We start from the raw sequence: 14336 nt of genomic DNA, 5'->3' as shown, positions 1-14336 counted from the left end.
TCAACTAGGGTTTTTTAAAAAAAGAGTACATCAATTACATAATATTACACAAGCTTTATTTTCTCACCAAACTTTTTAAAAAATATGATTTTATTATATTTATATTAATACTTATCAAACACTTGCTCTTCTAAAGGTTAGCTACTTTAATCCTTACTGTGTGGTAGGTACCGTAACTGTCTCCATTTAACTAAGAAGTAAAATGAGAAAGACAGAGGGTTAGGATATTTATCCCAGATTATATAGAGAATAAGCACAGAATCGGAATTCAGAGCCAGTTAACCTGGCTGCTTAACCCCATTCTATACTTCCTGATTTAAGAAAGTGAAATGAGCTACCTTCCTATAAAGTATGTTTCCCAGTTCCTCTCTCCTAGGATAGCCAAAAAAGATCTTGGTTCAGAAAAGATACCATGTGTATGCTGCGCTCAGTCGCTCATTTGTGTCCAACTCTTTGTGACCCCATGGACTGTAGCCCACCAGACTTCTCTGTCCATGGAATTCTCCAGGCAAGAATACTGGAGTGGATTGCCATTTCCTATTCCAGGGGATCTTCCCTGCCCAGGGATCAAACCCGTGCCTTCTGTATCTCCTGCATTGGCAAGCAGATTCTTTACCACTGAGCCGTCAGGGAGACTGAGGCTTAAAGTACGAGTTGCCATGTGTGTTATGTAAAAGAGGCAAAATGTTTGCACAGCATCTGTGATAAAACTTGGCTTTTGACCAAGATTGCTTAAAATCCTCACATTATTCTTATTTGATTCAAGGCAACTTCTTATCACTTAAAATTTATATTGTAGTAAGGTAGAGGAAGCAATGAAGAAGGGTCACTTAGAGAAGAGACTAAGCATTGCTTTCATAAGACACAACAAGCCTTAATACACATTCTTCTGTTTTATATAAATTTTAGTTTTTAAGTTTTGCTTTGCACTGTATAATGATCTCTTGAATCACTGACAAGTCAGCAATGCTCTGGCTTTGTATTAAAACCGCTCCCTCTAGCCATCTCTGATCAAAGTTGTAAACAAGTATTAGGGGTTCTATTAGTTAGCTGAGAAAATACATCCAAGTAGTTTAAAACAGAGCTAAACATAAAATTTTGATCCACTGTAGACAATAAATGTTCATCCTTTTCTCCTATCTTTATTCTGTTATGTCTTGCAGGAAAATAGCTATTCTTTTTAAAAAGATTTTTTTTTGATGTGGACCACTTTTAAAGTCTTTATTGAATTTGTTACAATATTGTTTCTATCTTATGTTTTGTTTTTTTTGGCCACCAGGCATGTGAGATCTTAGCTACCTCATCAGGGATCAAACTCAAATCCTCTATATTGGAAGGCGAAGTCCTTTATATGAATAAACAATTCTATTTTATGGAGTTTTAGAAATTGTTATCCCAAAATACCAATGTATTTTCAAAACATTTAAACATAATTTACAGCTTCCTAATTAGGCCATCTTAATTGTTCTTAAGAAACTAAATGTTTCTGTTGGCCTATTTTTAACAGTGGTACCAGTGGTTCTCTCCTCTCCCAATCTTCTTCCATTCTGACCACAACAAATCTATTCTAGGCTCTCATCTCTCGTCATTAGTCTCCTTGGATTCTCAATGCGTATTTTCCAAGGTGTTAATGCTTCTTGTTTTGGGAAATGGGTTCAGTGACCGTTATACCCGTTAAGCAAGTAGCCCTCTCTTATCCTGTAAATAGTTCTGACTTTTCTTCCTTCCTCTCTGCCATCTCCACTTCTGTCTTCTTTGTAGACTCATCCTTCACTCTTTAGCCAGTCACTGCTAATAATGCTTAAATCCCAATTTATCACTTAAAATTCATATTACATTTTCTCTTAATCTATATTTTCTCCCTAGAGAATTTGCATGCATGTCCAAAGATTCAGTGACGTAATTATTTCTGAAAATATATCCCATACCACTAGCTACAACTTGCCATCTCTATTTGCACGTTTTGAAGTGTCAGTTACAAATGGTAACTTGCCATGGGCATTTGCCATCTACCTCTACAAGGGTTAAATCAGGTGCTGCTGCAGCTGCTGACCTTCAACGTCCCCTGGAGGAAGTTCAGGGTGGAGGTCAGGAATGAGCCACTGTGCTCTGGGAAAACTAGCAGAACAGGTCTTCAGACAGATATTTTTAGGAACTGGTTTTATGAACCCAATCCTTGCATTTCCTCATATCTAGAAAATCACAAAATCCCTTCATGGTGACATCAGTTCCTCATGACTAGCAGAAAACCTTTTGTAAAATAAGCGCTTGATTCCATGAACTCTCCTTTAACCAAAATCACATATATATTGGCCTTCCCCACCTCCACCTCTTTGGAGTAGTTCCCCAGAGCTATCTGAAGTGAGATTCCCTGGGCTGCAGTCCTCATTTTGCCCCACATAAAACATAACTCGCAACTCTGATGTTGTGCATTTGTTTTTAACGCAACAAAAGACATCTCGAACTTAACCTGTGGAACTTTCTCCCTGACTGCCCCCAAAGGGGAAAAAAAAAAAGAAAAACCATTGAAAACCTGATCTACTTGTAAGGAAAGAAGCGTGTGTGCTAAATCACTTCAGTTGTGTCTGATTCTTTGAGATCCTATGGACTGTACCCCTGCCAGGCCCCTCTGTCCATGGGATTCTCCAGGCAAGAATACTTGAGAGGGTTGCCATGCCCTCCTCCAGGGGATCTTCCCAACCCAGGGATTGAACCCGCGTCTCCTGCAGCTTCTGCACTACAGGTGGATTCTTTACCGCTGAGCCACCTGGGAAGCCCCAGACACCTGGGAGTCATCCTCAACTCTTTCTCCCTTCTTTTCACAACAAGATGTCATATTGAAGTTTTAACTTCTATCTTTTGAGTCTTTGCTTTTTCTTCTCTTTGTATTAGCAGTAGCTCTGCATCACTATTTTGAATCAGAGCTACTCTAATATGACTAATACAGTAACCCATCACTCCACATGCCTTCTATCTTATGTCCAATTCATTCTCCATAGTCACGAGACCTTTTCTAAACGTACTTCTGGTCATGACACTGTGTGCTTAAAATTTAAACACTTTAATGGCTTCCCATCACTCTTAAGCAAAAGACAAATCTTTAAACATTGCCAAAAAGGCCCTGCATGATCCGATTCCTCCAGCCTCGCTTTTCATTACGTTTCTTCCACCATGAGGTCTTTTCACTTATGACTCCTTTTGTTAGAATGCTCTGCTGAATTCTGACCCCCACAACCTTTGCCTTGTTAAGTCTAATCATTTTCAGATAAAACCTTCCTGTAGGTCAAACCCTCCTGTTATGTGATCTTACAGCACAATCTCTTTCCTTTACATCGAACATGGCTGTAATTTTACATTTATTTCTAATTCCATAAGGGCAGAAAACTTTTTTTCTTTACTTATAATTGTTACCCTGAGCCTGGCACATAATATAGTTTCAGTAAGTATTTTAAATTGAATGAATGGAATACCAATTTCCTGTTCTCAAGGCTCTCTTTCAACTGAATGGATCTTGCCACTGAGATTGTATTTTTCCATATTCCCAAGGTAGGCTCCTAATTAATCAAGCACCTTATTAATACTTATCTTTCTGCTGCTGCTGCTAAGTTGCTTCAGTCGTGTCCGACTTTGTTTGACCCCATAGACGGCAGTCCACCAGGTTCCCCCATCCCTGGGATTCTCCAGGCAAGAACACCGGAGTGGGTACTTATCCTTCTACTTCTCATCAAACATATGTTTCTAGAGCACTCACCTTTCAGACTCTATTGACCAGCATAGCACCAGGCTCCTAAGGCACGCAACACATGCTTATTAACCTGAAAGGTAAGCTTCAGACTCAGTTTCCTAAGAAATGTGCCATGTGCTAAGTCGCTGCAGTTGTGTTTGACTCTTTGCGACCATACAGACTGTAGCCCACCAGGCTCCTCTGTCCATGGAATTCTCCAGGCAAGAATTCTGGGAGTCGGTTGCCATGCCCTCCTTCTGGGGATCTTCCCAACCCAGGGATGGAACCTGTATCTCTTACGCCTCCTGTGCACGTGCAGGCGGGTTCTTTACCCCTAGCTCCACCTGGAACTCGTGTACCGATGGAAGAGACGTGGGTTCGATCTCTCGGTCGGGAAAATCCCCTAGAGTAGGAAATGGCAACAGACTCCAATATTCTTGCCTGGAAAATGCCATGGACAGAGGAGCCTGGCGGGCTTCAGTCCGTGGGGCTGCAAAGAACTGAACACAGTTGAGCGACTAAGCACACACACAGCCCACCTGGGAAGATTCTCTATCTAATCCCAAACATCTTTTACTCTCAATTCCTCTATTACTCCGCTATACCCCACATCTAATATTTCATTTTATGCTGTTTCACATTATTTTGTCAGCCTACTTTATCCTTTTTTCAAATTTCTTTGCACTTACAATCTCACATTTTAGCAAGTAGTACCAATATGAAATATGATTATTATCTTGAAATTGCTTTATTTATGTCCACCTCAAGTCTACATATAAATTAGGAACTAACTGAGGGTAGCTACTACGTTTTCCCTTAAAGACTCTGGAATCAAGTTATTTTTTAGATAGATACTTAACTTGTTGATCAAGAAAATCTACCAGAAACTAATTTCATCCAATTTTTTAAAATGTCTTAGTATTAAGAGACACACATTTGTTTTTCACCTACTTTCTTCTTCTTCTCCTCTCCAATCATCACCCGAGAAAGGTGTTAATGAGCACAGAAATGTCTAAATTAAAGGCAGAAGGAAGCAGAAGACAGAAGCCAAGGCAGGAATGATAGACAAAAAGATTCTATTCATCAATACTGAAAACGTAATGAAATTACTTAATAATCTATGTTAGGCAACAGAAATGAAGACACCTAAGATAATTTTAAATTACACACTGAACTCTTCAGCAATGGATTTTTATTTTCTATCAAGATACACATTGCTTACATGTTTTCTAATACAATAAGCCTCAATTACCCAGGCCATCTGGAGAGGGAGAGCTACGAGTTAATTGAATTTTCTGGTTTGCCAAGGGTGAACCAAAGAACCTCTTCATGTTTCAACCTTGTTACTGGAAATCTTTATAAAATGTATGTGTCTCCTTTTCTGCCTTGGTAAGTACAATTTAGTTAACATTATTGTATCTTCCTCTGTTGATTGAAACTATTGTAATGTGTCAGAATCGATTCAAATTGCATTGAGCGTGAGCAGAGGATGAAATCTGTGCTAAGCCCCAGGTGCAACCGGACAGTTGCCTTTTTGAATAAATTTTCTTTTTCAACTTAAGCATGTATCTTTTCCTGCAAAGGTTTAGTACAAAAACAACAGCTCTCATTAAAAAAAAAAAAAAAGATTTTGATGAGCAAATCTAGTTGACTAATTGAGGTGCAGTGGAAGTCAGTTGATAATATTTACCAAAATCCCAAGGACAGGGAAGCCTGGCGTGCTGCAGTCCATGGGGTCACAAAGAGCCGGACACGACTAGCAACTGAACAACAATCAAAATTACAGGTGTACTGACATCTGTCTCAGCACTCCTACCTATTATTGAGTACTCATCCTTCAGATACACTTGTACCTGATGAAATCACATATGCATATTGCAGTGTTGTTTAGAATAGCAAGAAACTTGAAACATCTGTTGATGTGGTAGGTACAAATATACAAGTAATGGAATGATATGCAGCTGTTAAAAAGAATGAGAAAGCTTCCTAGCAACCTAAATGTCCATCCACAAAGGAATGGATAAAGAAGATATGGTATATACATACATACAATGGAATATTACCCAGCCATTAAAAAGAATGAAATAATGTCATTTGCAGCAACATGGTAGACTTAGAGAGTATCATACTGAGTGAAGTAAGTCAGACAAAGAAGGAGAAATATTGTAAGACATCTCTTATATGTGGAATCTAAAAAGAAATGATACAAATGAACTTACTTACAAAACAGAAAGAGATTCACAGTCTTAGAGAATGAACTTATGGCTGCCGGCATAAGGGTGGTGGAAGGGTGGAGGGAAGGGACAGTTAGGGAGTTTAGGATGGACATGTACACACTGCTGTATTTAAAATGAATAGCCAACAAGGACCATTGTACAGCACATGGAACTCTGCTCAATGCTATGTGGCCGTCTGGACAGGAGGGAAACTTGGGGGAGAATGGATACATGTACATGTATGGTTGAGTTCCTTCACTGTTCACCTGAAACCATCACAACATTGTTTATCAATCGGCTATACTCCAATGCAAAATAAAAAGGTTAAAAAAAAAAAGAATGAGAAAGCTTCCTTCCTGAAATGCAAAGAACCCCAAAGTGCAGAATCATGTTATCTTTTGTGTAAAACAAAGAGGAAATGTAAAATATATCCTTTTGTTCTACTGCCAGAAAGAATAACTGAAATAAAACAGTGCAGTATAAGAAAACAGATAAGCAATTTGCATATGCAGTTCACAAAAGAAGAAAAATCAGTGGCCACTAAACCTGAAAAAAATAAAATGCTGAGTGCCTTTTATGTACCTAGGATTTTAGAGCTGAAAAATAATTACTATCTTTAAGAAATATTTTGTCACTCTTTTTTTGAGGTTTCTTTCTTTTTTCTTAATCTTTAGGTTGGAATAGAATTGCTTTACAATGTTGTGTAAGTTTCTGCTGTACAAAACATGAACCAGCCATATGTGTACACATACACCCTTCCTCTGAAAAGTCCCTCCCAGCCACCCCCACGCTCTCCATCTGGGTCATCTCAGCATCAAGCTGAGCTCCATGGGCTATACAGCAGCTTCCCACTGGCTGTTTCACCCAGAGGGGTGTCTATATGTCAATGCTACTCTCTCAATTTGTCCCACCCTCTCCTTCCCTCCTGGTGTCCACAAATCAATTCTCTACCTCTGTACCTCTATTCCTGCCCTGAAAATAGGTTCAGCAACACCATTTTTCGAGATTCCATATTTGTGCATTAATACATGACACTTGTTTTTCTCTTTCTGACTTACTCCACTCTGTACGACAGACTCTAGATTCATCCACATCACCACTGACTCAAATTCACTCCCTTTTCTGGCTGACAAATAATTCAGAAAACATATTTACACACTGTCAAGGAGAGAGAAACCTAAATCATGAATTTCCATGTTTTGAGAATTATAAGGGAAATGGGTAGAGAGAGGCAAGATATGTTTTGCTATTTTTAAGAAGAGACTTACTTTAATTGCTGAATACAGGGAGTAGCCAGAAAGCTTCTTAAACTCTGCTCGAATGTCCAGAAGGTCAATTTCTGATCTGGAAACCATTATTCGGTTCAGAGTAAACTCATCAGTTCCGGCACCCTGTTAAGAAATCCAAGTGTCCACGAGACCAATCTCATTGCTCACAAAACAACACGTGGATATTCATCAGACACTGATATGGTACACAGACTATTCAACCACAGTGACTCTCCTTCTCTCATTTTTCATCAAACATCCTCATTCATTTATTCAAGAAACATTTTCTGCCATTGCATTGCTAAATGCTGAAAACAGAGATGACATGCCCCTGTTAAGCTTTCAGTTTTGTAAAGGATACAGGTGAGAAAATGGCCATTACAATAAAATCTGACATATGGGAAGTATTGGGTACCATGGGAGCATATGTTAGGGAGGCCTACCATATGCTAATCAAGGATTAGTAAAGCACTGTTTGAGAAAGTGGGATTTAAGCTGGGGCCTAAATAGTCAGCCAGGAGAAGAAGGAGTGGAGTTCTTATGTAGAGGGAAAAAAAAGTTTCAATATAAGATACAGCATACATGACGCTTTAGGGCAAGAAATAATACCACATTTAAGGATACATAAGTAATAAGAAGGAACAGCAAGGAATATATCTGGAAAGGCCAGACCTTATAAACCATGAAATGAAATTCTGACTTCATCCTGAGTGTGAAGAACTATTTGCAGTCTGTTAAAAATGAGTGTGTTGAGATCAGATCAGATTTGTAGTTTCAGAAGGTTCCTTTGACAGCAGCAGTATGAAGAGTGGATTTCAGAAAAAGAGTAGGATGAAGATGACAGAATAAGACTGGAAGCTTTGAGATCCATTCAGAAGTGTTTATATAACCGAGAGAGAGGGAGAGAGAGAAAGAGATGTTGATGGCCTGATCTACAATAATGGTAGTAGGGATGGAGAAAATTGATAAGATTTAAGAGATGCTTGTAAAGGTAGACTGACAAATCTTAATGATGTTTGAGAAGAAAGAGGGAAAGAGAAGTGTAGAATTTCTAGCTGAGCAGTTAGGTGGATATTGACACCATTCATTTATTCGTTCAACAAATGCTTACTGAGCACAACAAATGCTTACAGAACACACACTCTCATGGAGTTCTCGCTGATGGAGGTGGACAGGAAGGACAGCAAGTTAGTGGTACTGAGAACGATGGGGTGGAGTGTGAGTGAAAGGAAGTCAGTTGACCTGGGTAGACAGGGAAGACCTCTCTCAGGAGGACGCATGAGCTGAGACCTCAGAGATCAGAAGGAGGCAACCATAGATAGATATGGAGGAGACACACACAAGGCAGAGAGCATGACAAATGCCAAGACCCTGACATGGGTAGACGCTTGGAGTAATCAAGAAACAGAAAGAAAGCTGATGTGGCTAAGCCGTAGAGAACAAGGCTGGGGAGGAAAGGTATAACTTCAGTGAGTTAGGCAAGGCTAGTTCCTATCAGTGTTATCCACTGAGATGACTGAAGGCAGGATGCAGAGCAAGACTGGGATGGGAGGTGACCAAAGTGCTGTTTACTGTGGACGCAGCTTTGAAAGGGCACGTGGACTTCTACAGGAAATGTCCAGGAAGAAACTGAAGTCAGCATCTTCTGCATGCCAGGCTCACTATGAGGGTCTGAAGATATAAACAAGAAAGGACTGAACAGATTCACAGAGCTCCCCACCCAGAAGTGACAGCAGATGAGAAAACACAGGGTTTCTACATCCTGAAAGGTGGCTAGCTCAGTGTAAGTAAGTAAGGCAGCTTGAGAGGCCACTGGATCACGTTTGAGGGCTGTTGTCCTGAAACCAATCAACTGCCCACATTACTGTGAAGTGGGAGAAATAATTTAGTCAGCACTTCAGCGCACCTACCTCTGTAATGATTAGGAAACTCATTATCAACCTATGAGCCAAATTAGCAGACAGATTAGCTACAAAAGAGAACTCTATCAATATGGAAAAGAAACAGGAAATGCCATCAATATTAAGTAATATTTTTACATTTTCCTTGAGGGAAGCTAAGAATATAAATGAAATTTCCAGACCAACCTTCAAAGCTCGGTACAGTCTTTCAGCTAAAAAGGCAGGCGTGTTCCTTGCACAACGAACTGTTACAAAAAAGCAAAGTAATGTTCAGTTTCATTTAATAGAAATTGAGTTAATCTATAGTAATACATTTTTTAAAAAGATTCTTTTTGGGTAACCATACCATTCTCCTCCTCCCCACTCCTAGCTTTTCTTTAGAATGAAAGAATGAATGAATGCTTAACCTGAATTTTGAAGCCTTATAATGTCATATTTGCATGGAACTTTAACACAGTAATTATCCTTAGCCACAGGGAAAATAAAATTACCTGCCAAAGATACTCCCACAGTAGCTGACTCATTTCCAGATCCCAGACACACCAACACCTACGCTTACATTTGATAATTCCCTAGGGTGTACCGCTGCTCCATTTCTAACATCTTTGACTACTGATGAATAGCTTGGGTCTAAAGATTGCAGAGATGTTGCTCCAAATAACTCATTAGGTAAATAGGGGCACTGGAGCTCAGCTTAAAAGTAATTTTTCCAACAGAAAGATTTTTTTCTTAAGTGACTGAATTAGAATTTATAGACTGATTAATTACATTATAACCAGTGCGTGTAATCTAAATTCAGTCATTAAAAACAAACACATTAAATCGTTCAATTCTTTATTTTGAAATAATGAGTAAAGCAGAAACAATAATAATAAATAACTGCAAAAACATGAGCAAATGAATTATCCTTTAAAGTGAAAGTAGCCAGGAGAAAAGTCTGTAGGGAATAAGTCTGTTTATTGCAACACAATTACTTGTATCATCTTAAATTTGATCTCTAGGTAGAAAGCTGACCAAAAGTGAATGAATTTTATAATGAATTTTGGAGATCAGAACAAGAACAGTGGCTTTCTCATAGTGCCTTTCAGACTCTTTTAAGGAAAGTGAAAAGACCTTTTGTGTCTGTGTCTTAAGGGAAACAGAGAAATGTATTAGGAACATGGAATCTGGGACAAACATGATAACAGCTACAGATTTGAAACTGTCTGAGAAGAAATCAAGGATGTGAATTGGTATTATCTATATTTTCCTCAAACTTACATTCAGCAAGCCTTAATCATTCGATTGAGAGTTTTTGTGCCTGCTTTTATCCTATTAACTCTTTCAATCATCTCGCTCCCCACAGACTAAATGCAGGGAATCCTTTCTTTCCATAATCCTTTATCCTCTCCTTCGCTTTATGGTCTTAACTACCAGATTTTTTCCTCATGTCTGAATATTTGGGGAAGTGGTAGCATATACAGTATAAGGAAGCCTGCTTTAAGACTCAACCCCAGGAGGGAAACTTGGGGAAATTCCAAAGAATCAGGGAGTCCACTGAAGTTCGTTATGATGATCAAGAGTTCATGGTTGCCTGCTTCTTACCATCTGTGTTCTTTTGACCAAACTTTCTCAGGCCTTCCCCTGACCCCTGTCACAGGCCCCTGAATCCTCGCTTGGTCCCCAGACTGAGCAAGTACCAAAATGCCAACATGCCTCCTTTTCAGGTTGTCCTAAGAACAGGCTGATGTGGTGAGATACGCTTCCTGTCAACCCCCAATCCCAATGATCCTGCCTCCTTGCTTGTCCAACTTCTTTAAAAATTTCTGCTAGGGCTTTCCTGATGGTCCAGTGGTTAAGAATCCATGTACCAATGGAGGGGACACGGGTTCGATCCCTGGGTCCGGGGAGATCCCACATGCTGTGTCACGACTACTGAGCCCACGAGCTATAACTACTGAAGCCCACACACCCTGGAGTTCTTGCTCCAGAAGGGACGGCACCTCAGTGATAAGCCCATACCACAACTAAAGAATAGCCCCCCTTGCCACAACTAGAGAAAAGCCCACGCAGCAACGAAGACCCAGCACAGCGAAAAATCAATCTTAAAAAAAAAAAGGGCTTCTGTTAAAATCTGTTTATCTCTTCTCCATAAAAGAAAAGCTTTTTCTGTTTGATTTTCAGACTCCTGTATACATTTCTGAGATTAAACTCTTCTCCCTAATGAAATAGTCTTTTTGAAGAAAGCTTCTTCCTATCTACGTACAGATTTGACAACTAGTGATCTTCTTACTGTGCATTTCTGAGACGTTAGAACTCAGATGGTTTTTCATGTCGAAAGCTACGTGTTGACAGTCTATTAGATTCCTTGTATATGAAATAGCCAGGACAGGCAGATCTATTGACACAGAAAGGAAACTGGTGGTTGCAAGGGGTGGGGAGTGACTATCAGTGGGCACAGGGTTTCTTTGAGGGCTGATGGAAAGATCCCAGACTTATATTCTGGTGACAGTTGCACAATTCTGTGAAACCAGAGAGCACTGAATTGCATACTTCGGGTGAATTTTATGGTACTTGACTTCTATTTCAATAAAGATTTTTTTTTTTAATGTATTCCAATGATAGACTGAAATAGAAAATGAAAGTGAGACATATCTTGAACTTTAAATTAGTTAAATTTTAAAGTCTTTCTTTCACTTGATAAAATAACACACACTGTAGCCCAAATTTAGTGCATAATTCAGCATCTATTTCCAAAAATGCCTCTTAGCTCAATGAAATGAGAATTTGTACATCTTAATAAAGTTTTTCAAATGATACAGCAGGCAAGGTAAAAAGCAGCAAGACTGATGCAAAGGTTAAAAGATGAAATAAAAACAATTAACTGACTGTATCACTGACACTGGAATATTCTCAGAGCTAAGTATGGAGACTGATCTCTGATTTGTTTTTTTTTTTTAATTGAAAAAGAAGCTTTTTATTCTTTCTTGGCCTGTCTTCTAGCAAGTCACCTATACACACACACATATGTGCTTGCTAAGATGATTTAGTTGTGTCCGACTCTGTGCAACCCTATTGATTGTAGCCTACCAGGCTCCTCTGTCCATGGAATTCTTCTCCAGGCAAGAATACTGGAGTGGGTTGCCATGCCCTCCTCCAGGGGGTCTTCTCCACTCAGGGACTGAACTTGTGTCTCTTATGTTCCCTGCATTGGCAGGTGGATCCTTTACCACTAGTGCCACCTGGGAAGCCCATATATATGTGTGTGTGTGTACGTATTTTTTAAAAGCAGCATTTGGATCCTATTCTTGGCACTGAAGAGAGGATCAGAAGTTAGTGAAATAACACATGCAGAGGAAATCCTGAGAATAGATGCCAAACCTTAGGGAGGGCTTGCTCCCTGGTACTTTTTCTGTAATTTAGAATACTTCACTGTGGACGGGGTGACACATGCAGGTTTCAATCTCTGTTTCCCTGGAAGCACATTGGAGAGGCTGGTTAACATCACAGGCTGTGGAGCCGAAATGCCTAGGTTAGAACCCCAGCTCCACCACACTTTCCCTGAGTAACTGGGGAAAGGAACTTAACCTTTTGGTGCCTCAGGTCTCCTATGGGGATAATAACAGTCCCTCACCCATGGGATTGTCATGAGGCTTAAATGGGTTGATGTTTGCCAAGAGGTTAGCATAATGCCGAGCATGTCGTAAGTGCCTGACGAGTGTTTATTTAAAAAGTACAATTTGAGGCAGCTTCCACCCTCCAGAGGTGGTAATTAACATTTGAAAGATGAATCAGAGCCTCATTCTGGAGATTACCCTTAGATATCAGCTATCTTTATCTCACTGGAGAAGCTATTAATTATTATGATTGATGTTAGATATGACATTTCATTGGTAAAATGATAAGCTGTACAGGTACTCCTACCCTGGCATTAGCAGAGAAGCAAGACCAACAGTCACCAGAAATTGGAGAAGTTTAGGATTCTGAACAATCCTGTGTGCTTAGAGCATTTAGATTAAGTTGTTGGTAAAGAATCCCGCCTACAATGCAGGAAATACAGGAGACATGGGTTTGATCCCTGGGTCAGGAAGATCCCCTAGAGGATGAAATGGCAACCCAGTCCAGTATTTTTGCTTGAAAAATCCCATGGACAGAGGAGCCTGGAGGGCCAGAGACTATGGGGTCACAAAGAGTGGGACACCACTGACTGACTAAGCACTCATGCACGCTTGACTTGGACTAGAATGGTCACTGAAGCCTGTCTTTGAAGAGTGTCTCATTCCTCTGAATGCATCATTCTTGCAAGGTGTTCTTTGGGTGCCTAAAAGCACAGACTGCAGAGACCTGATGGAGAAGACAGATCAGCTTACATAACCATGTTTTTGTCTGCTTGTTAATCCACGTGTCTCTCCAGGCACAGATTCAGTCCGTGACTTATTTTCTTTCTGATTTTCCCTGTTCGCACAGCCAACAAGGAGGAGACCCGTAGTTCTGTCCTGAGTTTAATGTTGGGAGGCCACTGACATCTTCCAAAAATAACCAAACATGATTAATTACCATATGGGCTTAGATCTATGCTTTCAACGGGCTCCATAAAAATGCCAGTAGAAGTGTAACATTTTTCTCTCTCAAGGAGTTTATAATCCAAACGTGGTACCAAGATAAACACAAAGTTAAAAGGCAAAGGAAGCCCTAAACAGAGAACATCTTCCTGCATCCATTTCACAATATTTGTTGAGCATAGGTGTGTACCATGGACTGTGCTGAGGGCTCGGGGGAGCATAAAGATGGATCAGTCAGGATTCTGAGATGAAAAGAGCTGATCCTGACACTGATTGAAAACAAGTGCAAAGTACCTCAGTTTATAAGCACTCGTGGACTTACCTATGGCCAGCAGTAAGTCTTCAAAATGGCCAGACAATTCTCCTTTTATGCTATCCTCAATGTCCTTCTGGCTGATGTTTCTGTATTCATCAAATGCTGAAAAGCAGCATCGCAAAAAAATTGAAAGCATCCCAGTTGACACCTGAATATATTTTAGCTTCTGATTTGATATGCAGCACATCATGTTATTAAGTAGCAAGCACAAACACTTCTTTAAACCATCAAAAACTCAGCACGAAAGTTTTTGTTTTTAATTTCTTTTTAAAAATATCATCGACAATAAAACCTGAACTTCATAGGCCATTTTCTTCAATGATTAATCTCTCTCTCTCCTTTCTTCCCTCCCCATCCCAGGCTGTAAGCA

General features: G+C 39.8%; 1 protein-coding gene and 1 long non-coding RNA gene across 5 annotated transcripts in view; one reads left to right on the top strand and one right to left on the bottom strand.

Moving 5' to 3' along the window:
* Positions 1-14336, bottom strand: part of ANXA3 (annexin A3) — a 71317-nt gene that overhangs the window by 649 nt on the left and 56332 nt on the right. For all 4 annotated transcript variants that reach the window (XM_070791640.1, XM_070791642.1, XM_019962991.2 and 1 more), the window contains 3 exons: positions 13973-14068; positions 9296-9354; positions 7209-7331 (listed from right to left, as the gene is read on the bottom strand). In XM_070791640.1, coding sequence (XP_070647741.1) covers positions 7209-7331; positions 9296-9354; positions 13973-14068 — 278 coding nt within the window. The remainder of the gene's footprint in view (positions 1-7208; positions 7332-9295; positions 9355-13972; positions 14069-14336) is intronic.
* Positions 1-14336, top strand: part of LOC139183656 (uncharacterized) — a 93886-nt gene that overhangs the window by 53194 nt on the left and 26356 nt on the right. The gene's annotated exons all lie outside the window — the stretch shown is intronic.

The sequence above is a fragment of the Bos indicus genome, chromosome 6, assembly GCF_029378745.1.
Source record: "Bos indicus isolate NIAB-ARS_2022 breed Sahiwal x Tharparkar chromosome 6, NIAB-ARS_B.indTharparkar_mat_pri_1.0, whole genome shotgun sequence".
In the NCBI taxonomy this organism is placed as follows: domain Eukaryota; kingdom Metazoa; phylum Chordata; class Mammalia; order Artiodactyla; family Bovidae; genus Bos; species Bos indicus.
This window is presented reverse-complemented; position numbering and strand designations above follow the sequence as displayed.